This window comes from Ursus americanus, chromosome 15 (assembly GCF_024610735.1).
Source record: "Ursus americanus isolate L20-20 chromosome 15, mUrsAme1.1.p, whole genome shotgun sequence".
NCBI classification, from domain to species: domain Eukaryota; kingdom Metazoa; phylum Chordata; class Mammalia; order Carnivora; family Ursidae; genus Ursus; species Ursus americanus.
In genome coordinates this window covers 46050215-46063280 of record NC_142141.1, presented here as the reverse complement: position 1 = coordinate 46063280, position 13066 = coordinate 46050215, and the positions used below count along the sequence as shown (strand labels likewise).

At 34.5% G+C, this 13066-nt stretch overlaps 1 protein-coding gene across 1 annotated transcript in view; it reads right to left on the bottom strand.

The window, feature by feature from the left end:
- The window catches only part of LOC123785550 (cadherin-10), a 111938-nt gene extending 99119 nt beyond the window's left edge, over window positions 1-12819 (bottom strand). Inside the window, exon 1 of the mRNA XM_045787411.2 lies at window positions 12475-12819. Within this exon, the coding sequence (XP_045643367.1) occupies window positions 12475-12705 (231 nt within the window). The 5' untranslated portion in view covers window positions 12706-12819. The remainder of the gene's footprint in view (window positions 1-12474) is intronic.
- Between the last annotated feature and the right edge of the window lie 247 nt (window positions 12820-13066).

The following is a 13066-nucleotide window of genomic DNA, read 5'->3' as shown; positions in this document are numbered from 1 at the left end:
TTATTATTAATAATGGTGTAATGAGGTTAATAGGGGTTAGCATTTACTCTGGAGTCACACTTTCTGGGTTAGAACTCCAGCTCTACAATTTACCTGACTGGTGCCCTTAGACAACTTATTTAGACAATAAGGACATATTTTTCTTACTTGTAAATGAGAGCTAATAAAAAACTACCTGATGCAATTACTAGAATATTAAGTAATAATTAAACAAATTTTATAATTATAATTATCAGGATGTTTCAGATTATTATAAATTATATCATAAAACTATATGTAATAATATTTGCACCATATTTTTTTCCAGAAGTGTGTTAAATATTAGTGGCATGAAAGGTGTTATTATTTTCTTAAATTGTTTTACTTCTGTTGGTGATTTAAGTGAATATACTCTTTTTGTTTGGTGATTATGATTATGTATGATGCTGTCAGTTTAATAGATATTTTCAATTCTAATTGTTTTTAATTTTTTAAAGATTTATTTATTTATTTATTCATTCATTCATTCATTCATTCATTCATTTGAGAGAGAGCACGGGGTGGGGGAGGGAAGAGACTCCCCCCTGAGCAGGGATCCCAATGTGGGGCTTGATCCCAGAACTCTGGGAATATGACCCCAGCCGTAGGCAGACACTGAACCTACTGAGCCACCCAGGAGCCCCTTCAATTCTAATTTTTAATAAGGAAAGTGATCGATTCTGTTGTGCACATTCACATCCTCTCTTTCTGTCCACATCATAATATCGTATCTCTAGCTCTTCATCATTTCAAAAGATCTCTCACTCTTCACTATTCTGTCTCATTAATAAGATGCCTATGAGAAACCGGTGTGTTGCCTTCCTCTGTCTAAACCAAAGCTAGCTATCTGACTGCCATTCGTCTCAGATTATTAGAGTACCTCTCTCCTTGGTCCACACTGTTTTTTAAGTTGCTACACTTGTCTTTTGGTTGCGTTTCCTTTACACAACAAGATTAGTCACCTATTCCTGGAACTTTTTCTCTCCTTTGGCCTCTATAATAATCCTAGTCTTAACCGTCTTCCCCACTACCCAGCTTTTCCTTCTCTGCCTCTACCTCTATGTTACTTGATTTTTAATAAAAAATCATGTCCTTGATCTTTACTTTATCTCTTTACTTTACCTCTTCATTGTTTCTCTTCAACTCAACCATCAAGGATACGGAAGCTCAGTCCGTTCACGACTCACAACTCCGATCCTTCTGCTATGCTAGACTCAGAATAGTCAAACACGTACGTACAAACTAAATTTGGTGCTAGATTTGATGCAGGTTTGTGACAAAATTGGTGTCAAGGAAAAGTGAAAAACTCAGTGGTCTCAGAGTTTTTGGCGGGTACTTGGAAGACACAACACTGAACTGAGAAGTTCACTGATGGAATTTAAGCTAAACAGCAGCCAAAATAGGAAATGTTTCCTTAGAAAAATGTCTATAATAGTACATGTTCTTACTTGGTAAAATTTCCTACTTGGTAAAATAATTTTAGTACTGGGCTAAGAGTTAACATCTTAATTTAAAATTCTAAATTTAATAGTTTTATATAATCCATAAACACATAAAGTGTGGTTTAAAATGTTAAGTTAGTGAAAGAATTTTACCTAAAGAGGGAATCTGAAATTTACATAAAATATCCTTTGTCTATTGTAGATTAGGGTTCTAAAGAGACAACCAAAGGTGAGTATATCATATCCCAGCAAAATTATTACTTTCTTCACTTTTTCTTTTTTAGAATATTTACTTATTTATTTCAAAGTGAGAGAGAGAGAGAGAGAGAGAGAGAAAGAGAGAAAGCATACCCGCATTGGAGAGGGGCAGAGGGAGAGATAGAGAAGCAGACCCCCACTGAGCAGGAGTCCCACGCACACATGTGGCTTGATCCCAGGACCCCAAGCTCATAACCTGAGCTGAAATCCAGAGTCAGATGCTTAACCAACTGAGCCACCCAGGGGCCCCTGCTCCCTTTTCTAAATTTAGTCCATCTATATGGAAACTTACATGTTCATACTGTTCTTTATTTTAGCTTTTAGTTACAATTATGAGTAGCCATGGAACAGTTACCCAATTAACATCACAATAATAATAATGGCAATAATACTAATAATGATAATAAAACAAAATATTAAAGTTAAATAATATTCTTTAATAAAATGAATGTGAAAATATAACTATATTATGTGAAAATTTAAGAATTCACTTCAGAAAATTTATTAAAGTTTCCCTTCCTTTTCATGCTTTAATAAGAAGCAACTGAGAATTTGAATATATGAACATATATCCGAGTATGAGGCACTGATGAGCAAACACTAACATACCATCCCACTTTTTCATTTTCTTTACTGAAAAGAACATTATTCTTCAGTTCAATGGGGACAAAATTTAATTGAATATATAATTATGTATTGTCTCCAAGAAAGAAAATGAGAGGCCTTTGGTAGAAATTCATAATACCATAATAATAATTTCCCATGCTTTATGACCATTACACATGCACCTGTTACTGATAAATTACATTGAGATATTTTCTGCTGAGCAAATTTATGTGAGATTTAATATATTTTTTCATCTACAGAGATTTCTCTCACGTTTTTGCTCAAAGTAATTAACTCGATTTTCACATAATCTTCATTATAAAATGATTATGTTTCTTAAAAGTTTATATTTGAAAAATGATGGGTCAAATTGTAGATTTAAATTTTTATTTGATTTGACAATTTTAAATAATAGGTAAAGGTTTTCCATATTTATTTGACACAGAGGAATTTTGAGTCATACTGTATTATCAGTCTATTATTATTTTGAATAATATCTACTTGTATCTACTTCCAAGAATTACTAGTCTTCATGATTCATTGGCCTAACATTACAGAAAAAAAAATTAGAAAATAAATCCATAATTTTCTTTTATCTAAAATGTATTCCAATAAAAATAAGTTTAAGGGATATACCATAGGGAGGTAGATTTTTAAAGATGTTATGTGACTAGCTGAAGAAACACGAAAAGAGAAGAAGCTTCTGTGGGGAGGGATTAATAAAATGGTGAACATAAGACAGGAATTTACAAAAGGAAGGCTCTGGTGGGAAAGAAGAGATCACAGCATTCATAGCATCTCTGGGTCAGTAACTCAAGGGGGAAAAAACGGAGAATGGGAGGGTAGACTTCCCACAAATCCCTCAATGACAGTATGGGCAGTGGAGTGTGGTAAATGTGTTTAGGTGGTGTGTGTGTGTATGTGTGTGTTTCATGAAGGCTATAAAATGAAGCCATGACACATATACATGAATAATCTTGACATTTGGTAATACGTCACGTAAATAACTTTATGGGAGAGTGTAGTAAACATGTTAACACTACTACCAGCAAGAACTTAGAAGCAAAAGGATGACTGTGGTTGATTTTACACATGAGCATCCCATACTTAATTCTATTTATCTTGTTTATTTTTTTTTAACATTCAACATTGGACATTTTGCTTTTTTGCTATATTTTGAAACTGCTAAAAGGGAGCCTATTTCCTATTATTTTAAATGGGAAAAAATATAATGCTCACACATTGTACCTAAACTGAAAACCAAGTTCCTAAAAAGTAACCAGAGTACAGTAAAACCTGTATAATATGAATAATATGCTATAATGTTAATATGTAAAATACTTACACCCATATTACTGATCACCTAAAGGTTAATATGAATGAACATGGATCCTCTGTGTGCTTATAAATCTTGGATATACATTCTTTTTGACAACCTTTGTTATCTTCAAACAATCTATATGTGGTTTTGAAGTTTTATCTTCAATGCAAGTGTATTTGGAATGCAACTCAATACCTTCCTAAATATTGCTTTGTTAATATATTATAGTGAACTTTGAGAAAGTAAGCATATTTTCCCTATATAACTGCTGGCTGAAACATCATTGTATTGAAAGATATAAATATTGTATGCATTTTGAGAATTAAAAACCAAGAGGTGGTCTGCCTGGAAAATAGTATCAACGTTCTGCAGGGCATGTGTCTATTTAAAAATGCTTTTATTACGTCTTGATTGAGGATTGGTGTAAAAATGTCTTAAGATACTCTAGTGCATATTCACTCTACTTTGTGGTCTTTATATATCAGAGAAATAATGTATTTATTTATCCCAAAGTCTGAATGTCCCTTCATCAAAAAAGTCTATAACCATCTAATCTAAAGGAGTCTCTGTCAATATCTATCAAATCATGATTTATCTTCTTCCAGGACTTTTTCTATTTAAAATTACCTACTTATTTGTTTCATGCCTCATTCTTTTAATGGCTGTAATTAATAAGATCCAAATAGAAAAGAACTGTATACCAACACTCTACCCACCCCCATCCCACCACTAAAATCAGGTCTATATATATTGAGCAGCTAAACAGTTTTCTGTTGTTGTTTTTGTTTTTGAATGTAGGTCTTTCTGGTCATGTTTGGATTTTTTTAAAAAATAGTCACCTGGAATTTTTAGTTTCAACAATATCATTAAAGTTATTAAAATATCCAACTCTCTGAGGAGAACATTCAATGTCCATTAAAATGTTTGCAATTCTCTGAACTCTTATGTAGCGTAAGTTTCTCCACATACTCGATTCAGATCTGTTCACCCCAGGAAGACTGCAGTGGGGAGGCTGGGGGAGCTTCTTGTCTCTATCCTAGTTCCAACTACTCTATCTCCATTGTAACCAGGTTTGACTTGATTGTAACCATATAGCAAAAGGAGCATGGTCTAATATGATGGGCACAGTTGGTATTTCTGGTATTCTGTTTAAAGTTGGGTTAGTCTTTCATGGATCATGTTTTTTCAGTTTGGGGAAGCTCTCTCTTCTAGAAATTCCCAGTAAGCACCTTTTATGAGGCATTGTACATCAAAAGACCGCCAAAGAAATAAACCGATAAATAAAAAATAAAAGTATATACCTTGACTCTCCAATCTCAACTTTTAATAACATTGATTTATGTCATGCAAATCCCAAAACTGTTTTATTTCCACTTTACTTACAAGTACGGCAGAGAGAGAACATGGGGATATTTGGCACTTATCTTTCTGTTCTTGGCTTTTGGATTCTGTGCTCTATCAGAGATTAAAAGAGCCCATAACTTGCTGTTAGCTTTATTTATTATTTTCTCCTTCTCTTAAAGGTAGATACTTTGTGAGCAGAGAAATTATATTTTTGCCACCGTATACTTAATAATAGAGTAGTAGTACCTGAGTAGTACACCTTCTAGATATTTATTGAAAGAATGAATGCATACTTCATTCCTAGGAGGTCTGTGGAGCCCACAAGTCTACAGAGAAGGATGATCAAGAGGCTGGAGCCAAATGCATGCCTTAAGGATTAGATAGAACATAAAGGAGAGGGGACCTTGAAAGAAATCTAAGTTCCAAAAAGTGAATACTCATGGCAACTCTGGAAGGAAGAAATAAAATTATAACTGAGAGCAGGTTCAGAAGCAGGAAACAGAAAGAACTAAAATAAAAATGGAGCTGTTTAGGAAAATGTAAGCGACTTGCAAACTAGGACAGGGTTTCTCCGATTTGGCACTACCTATGCTTAGAACTAGAAAATTCTATGAAGTCTGTCCTGTGCACTTTAGGATTTTTAGCAGTATCCTTGGATTCTGCCAACTAGATGCCAATAGCACCACCTCACCTGCCACCATCTGGTTGTTTTCATTGTATCAAGAAATATAGATAGTTACCCTAATTACTTTTAAAGTATTATTATGTTTTCACTTCCTGGAGTGAATTGTCTTACTATGCTGACTCAGAATCAGGTTTATTGTTATCCAAGGACATTATTAAATTTTTGGTGTTTTGGGATTTTTCTCAGTATATGGTTTTGATTAAAAATCTAATTTTAACATGCTGTTTCTCCATTTGAGAATAATTATATGAAATGCAGACAAAATTTTTGCAGTAAATAAAATTAGTATTTCTCTTAGAACTGTATATCTGTTACAGCTTAAAGCAAATTCAAGAGTATCTAGTTTAATGTCATTATTTATTTCATTTGAATACTTGGAACCTGGAGATTCAAAATTATGTGTCCAGGGCAACAGAATCAGGCAGTAAGAAACTGTGATTTAAAGTTGTGCTTGGAAAATACATAGCCATCCAAGCCTCACTCAAGAGAATAGAAAAATCTAAAATGCAGTTTTTATACTCTCACCTCAAGAAGCTGGAACTGGAACAGAAGAATAGGCCTAACCCACGCACGAGAAGGCAGGTGATCAAGATTAGAGCAGAGATCAATGAATTAGAAACCAGGAGCACAGTAGAGGAGATCAACAGAACTAGAAGCTGGTTCTTTGAGAGAATAAATAAGATCGATAAGCCACTGGCCAGACTTATTCAAAAGAATAGAGAAAGGACCCAAATTAATAAAATTATGAATGAAAGGGGAGAGATAACAACCAACACCAATGAAATAGAAAGGATCATTAGAAACTTTTATCAACAGCTTTATGCCAATAAATTAAACAATCTGGAAGAACTGGATGCCTTCCTGGAAACCTATAAACTACCAAGACTGAAACAGGAAGAAATTGATTATATAAACAGACCAATTAATTATGAAGAGATTGAAGCAGTGATCAAAAACCTCCCCAAAAAACAAGAGTCCAGGGCCTGACGGATTTCCCGGGGAAGTCTACCAAACATTCAAAGAAGAAATAATACCTATTCTCCTGAAGCTGTTTCAAAAAATAAAAACAGAAGGAAAACTACCAAACTCATTTTATGAGGCCAATATTACCTTGATCCCCAAACCAGGCAAAGACCCCATCAAAAAGGAAAATTACAGACCAATTTCCCTGATGAAGATGGATGTCAAAATTCTCAACAAGATCCTAGCTAATAGGATCCAAAAGTACATTAAAAGGATTATCCATCAAGACCAAGTGGGATTCATCCCTGGAATGCAAGCGTGGTTCAACATTCGCAAATCGATCAGTGTGATAGATCATATCAACAAGAAAAGAGTCAAGAACGATATGATCCTCTCAATTGATGCAGAAAAAGCATTTGACAAAATACAGCATCCTTTCCTGATTAAAACCCTTCAGAGTGTAGGGATAGAGGGTACATTCCTCAATTTCATAAAAACCGTCTATGAAAAGCCTACAGCGAATATCATTCTCAATGGGGAAAAGCTGAAAGCCTTTCCCTCAAGATCAGGATCACAACAAGGATGCCCATTCTCACCATTATTATTCAACATAGTACTAGAAGTACTTGCAACAGCAATCAGACAACAAAAAGGGATAAAAGGTATCCAAATCGGCAAAGAAGAAGTCAAATTGTCTCTCTTCGCAGATGACATGATACTCTATATAGAAAACCCAAAAGACTCCACCCCCAAACTACTAGAAGTCATAGAACAATTCAGTAATGTGGCGGGATACAAAATCAATGCTCAGAAATCAGTTGCATTTCTATACACGAATAATGAGACTGAAGAAAGAGAAATTAGGGAATCCATCCATTTACAATAGCACCAAAAATCATATGTTATCTTGCTATTAACTTAACCAGAGACGTAAAGGATCTATATTCTAGAAACTACAAATCACTCTTGAAAGGCATTAAGAAGACACAAAAAGATGGAAAAATATTCCATGCTCATGGATTGGAGAATAAACATAGTTAAAATGTCTATGCTACCCAGAGCAATCTACACTTTCAATGCCATCCTGATCAAAATACCAATGACATTTTTCAAAGAACTGGAACAAACAGCCCTTAAATTTGTGTGGAACCAGAAAAGACCCCGAATCTCCAAGGAATTGCTGAAAAGGAAAAATAAAGCTGGGGGCATCACGTTGCCAGACTTCAAGCTATACTACAAAGCTGTGATCACAAAGACAGCATGGTACTGGCACAAAAACAGACACATAGACCAAGTAAATGGTGCTGTGAAAATGGACAGCTATATGCAAGAGAATGAAACTTGACCACTCTCACACCATACACAAAGATAAACTCCAAAGGGTTGAAAGACCTCAATGTGAGACAGGAATCCATCAAAATCCTAGAGGAGAACATAGGCTGCAACCTCTTTGACATTGGCCACAGGAACTTTTTTCATGACACATCTCCAAAGGCAAGAGAAACAAAAGAAAAAATGAACGTGTGGGACTTCATCAAGATAAAAAGCTTCTGCACAGCCAGGGAAACAGGCAAAAAAACTAAGAGGCAGCCCATGGAATACGAGAAGATATTTGCAAATGACATTACAGATAAAAGACTTGTATCCAAGATCTACAAAGAACTTCTCAAACTCAATACATGTGAAAAAAATAATCAAATCAATAAATGGGCAGAAGATATGAATAGACGCTTTTCCAACGAAGACATACAAATGGCTAACAGACACATGAAAAAATGTTCAAAATCATTAGCCATCAGGGAAATTCAAATCAAAACCACACTAAGATACCACCTTACGCCAGTTAGAATGGCAAAAATGGACAAGGCAGTAAACAACAAATGTTGGAGAGGATGTGGAGAAAGGTGATCCCTTTTACACTGTTGGTGGGAATGCAAGTTGGTATAGCCACTTTGGAAAACAGTGTGGAGGTCCCTTAAAAAGTTAAAAATTGAGCTACCCTATGATCCAGCAACTGCACTACTGGGTATTTACCCCAAAGGTACAGACGTAGTGAAAAGAAGGGCCATATGCACCCCAATGTTCATAGCAGCATTGTCCCCAATAGCTAAATTGTGGAAGGAGCTGAGATGCCCTTCAACAGATGACTGGATTAAGAAGATGTGGTCCATATATACAATGGAATATTACTCAGCCATCAGAAAGAACGATTACACAACATTTGCAGCAACATGGGCGGGACTGAAGGAGATTATGCTAAGTGAAATAAGTCAAGCAGAGAAAGACAATTATCATATGGTTTCACTCATTTATGGAATATGAGAAATAGGAAGATGGGTAGGAGAAGGAAGGGAAGAATGAAGAGGGGGTAAACAGAAGGGGGAATGAACCATGAGAGACTGTGGACTCTGGGAAACAAACTGAGGGCTTCAGAGGGGTGGGTGGTGGGGGATTGGGATAGGCTGGTGATGGGTATTAAGGAGGGCACATATTGCATGGCGCACTGGGTGTTATATGCAAGTAATGAATCATGGAACATTGCATCAAGAACTGGGGATGTATTGTATGATGACTAATATAACAAAATAAATATTATTTAAAAAAATAAATAAAGTTGTGCTTAAACTGATAAAAATAGTTTATAATCACAGTGTTTTTCAAATCTTAAATTGTAATACAACTATAGAAGGTTGCAAAATGAAAGCAACATCGTACAGAAGTAGATTACTTGAAGTTCAAGTTTTAAACCCCTTGCTATGGAAGGTAGTCAATTTTGTGATTATCTCACTGAAAAGAAAGAAGAATTTACAACAAATATATCTTGGGTTAGAATGTATTTGATTGAATGATGTAGAAGAAAATTTTGATCATTGAGAGCTAAACAAAAAAATGCTTTGAGTTCATTTTTGGTTGGCTTTGTTTCTCAATAACTGTGAGAAAAACAGTGGTAAGAAACAAGGTTACATTCTAGCTCCTCTGATTATTGGTTCTGTGCTTGCTTTTCCTAAGCTTCCCTCTGCTTTTACCCAATGAGAAGCAATTGGTTTTTCCTTCTGTTTTAACCCCTTAAGTAGTAATGGGCTTTTATCTGAGAAGTTATATGCCATCCATTCTTGATTGGATTTGGTTGGCAAATTGTTCGGTATTTAAATTTTCTTTAAAGATTATTTACTTATTTGACAGAGAAAGAGAGAGAGAATATGCAAGCAGGGGGAGCAGGAGAGGGAGATGTGGGGCTCAATATGAGGACCCTAGGATCATGACCTAAACCAAAGACAGACGCTTAATGGACTGAGCCACCCAGGTGCCTCAAATTGTTTAGTATTTTTAAAAAATGTTTTTCCTCTTCATACATGTGCTTTCAGCCTTGTCCTCACTCCATCAGTATAATCCTCTCTTCTCTGTTCTTATTCTGAGTTCCCCAAATATTTCCCACCTACAATGGGGTGTCTATCATCTTCCCATATGTCAAGAAATTAGAACATGTATTACTACTGCATCTAAACTAACCTAGAGACATTGACTCACTTAGCATCGGTATTACATTTCTACTTTAAAGGTAGTAATAACTGGAAGTGAAATTTCTGAAAGAAAGAATATATAATAAATTTATTGTAAGTACTGTTGGAAAGAATATTTAGGGGATTTAAATTTTTTATATTCATTTTAATGTATGTTTATTAAAATATTCTATATTGCACATTGCCTTTTTGACATATACAGGTCTGAATGTTTACATCTAAATACGGTTTTTTATTTGCTTTTATCAAGCAGAGTAAAGAAGAATAAAATTTGGGTTGTATATCAAGGTGTATATACCTTACGTATTTACCAGCTTTAATTGCCCACAGGGATTTAAATTCTAGACTAGTTTTCCCCACCAAAGAGCCAAGTAGTACCAGATGATTCTGGGAATTCAATCTAGTGCAACTTGGGTCGATTCAGTCAACTAAATGTTAAGCTCTACTCAAAGAACTAGAGACAAAGTGAGGTATGAAGTAAAGGTCTTTGATCTCAAGGTGTTGACATTCTTCTGGGAGAGAACAAATTAAAGTACATAAGAAGTCACTTGACTATCATGTGAGAGTTTATAATGTTATGGTAATTTATCAACACTTATAAATCCTCATTAAAATGCACTAGATGATGGAAAATACATGCAAATAAGCCAAATAAGTGCTATGTTCAGGAAGAACCAAAGGAAACTATTTATTTTAGGTTTCTTTGGTCTAGATTTCTGTTATTACATTTTCACGTGCTTGCTTTCATACACTAAATTTGCATATCACAGCAACCATAAAATTTACGTTAACCCTCTGACCTTAGGCATCCAGTCAGATACGACCTGTGATAAGTCTGGCTACGATGTGCCTTCTCATAAGATCGCTCATATTGCTATTGTTTTTCCTTCTCCTTCTAATCAACACAATATTTAACCTTTAATATCATCTTTGTCATATTGCCAGACATTTAAAAAGGACTGAAGTAATTGGAACATGAAAAAACATATCCGAGTGTTTTAAAATCAATGAAAAAATATTTTCAAAAACATTATTTTCAAAAACAGTTTAAAAATAGTTTTTCTTAGAGGATAAACGCTATTAACACAATTTTAATTATTTGAACAAAGTTATTTAAGGTTAGGTTAATATAAAATTCTCCATCATGGTAATGTATCATAATTTTACAGTGTTAACAAATGATGTATTAACATGTGATTATATTTGGTTTTATTTTGCTAGTGTATTTCTCTGTTTCTTTGATACATTTTCGTACTGTCCATAAAAATAACCATGACTATGAACATGAATTCATTCTTAAGACATTATCTAACTTCTAGTACATTCAGATAGTGCCAAAAGAGAAAACTAAAAATGAATACAATGTAGTATATAGAAGCATTCATTTTTACTTTTCATTCCACTCCCAACCACAACTAATTTTCCTCACTTTTATAATTGAATAGGATGAAAACTTGTCTCTGCACACATATCACAATAAGCAAACTACTTCTACCTGCTTGTCTTCTATTTATTTTTCCTTTATATAAATGTGCCCATAGTGACACTTAAAGAAAAATAAATAACACTCATATCTGGAATAAGTTTTCTTATAAAAAAGCTATTTTGGGGAGCCTCAGGTCATACTTTTAACGACATTTGCTTTTTCATTCTGTGGAATATTAAACAACTTTTAAACGTCTTTTCTTCCTTGCTGAAATCAAGAGCAATTTGAAATATATATAGTGATTTTAAATGGCTATATTGACATACAGTTCTCTCACTATGATTGATTTCTATAGTTTTCTATCATTGATTTCTAACTACAACTTCTAAAAGGGCAATTTTTAGTACTTCTTTAATCCATAAGGAAGAGGACAGAATTAATTCCAGCAAATGAATTTTTTTTTTTTAAGATTTTATTTATTTATGTGACAGAGAGACAGCCAGCGAGAGAGGGAACACAGCAAGCGAGTGAGAGAGGAAGAAGCAGGCTCCCAGCAGAGGAGCCCGATGTGGGACTCGATGTGGGACTCGATGTGGGACTCGATGTGGGACTCGATCCCGGAACGCCGGGATCACGCCCTGAGTCGAAGGCAGACGCTTTAACGACTGCGCTACCCAGGCGCCCCACCAGCAAATGAATTTCTACCTTTATCATGCTGTGTTTGTGTATTTCATAGTTTTTCAAATTATAATTTGTATTCCATAAACAATTATTGCTTTAGGGATATTTAGAGAATCAAATTTATTAGAATGATGATCTTAAAAACCTTCAAATTTCCTAAGACATATAAAGAAAGAATGTAAATATTTGTCATTTCAATGTAGACTTACCTTGCCCACGTATTGATAATCAGATCCTGTATATTCCTCCAGTAAGAAAAATTGATTCCACATCCACCCACGTTTTTGACGATGCAGAATTTTGCCATCACTCCTTGGTACACGTGCACCTAAAATTCTTTTCTGGGGCACAGGAGTCCTTCTGAACATTATCTCTGGAGAACAGAAATGTGGCAGGCATACCCAGAGTAGAAATAGTACCAAAAATTGATATATTGTCATAGTTCACTTCTTGAAAATTTCCAACGTGGACGAAGAGAAAGCAGTCTTATTTTATTGGGTTGAATTTTACTGTGTTTCAACTGGCTTCCAACATCTCATCAACGTTTTGGACATGTTTCCAAAAGCTTTAAACAAACAAACAAATAAAAAAAGTCAGTGGACAACATTTTGAATGTTACCTGTCACTTTAAACTTAAAGTGATAAAAATTAACTAATAGCAGCCAAAATATTTACTTTCCCTCTTTTATATAAAATAATGAGTAGTTTTGGGAGACATTACTTGTCTAGTAACATGTCTAAATTTACAAAAAGATAATGGTAAATAACTTCCTTCAAACAAATTCTAAGGAAGGAACATAT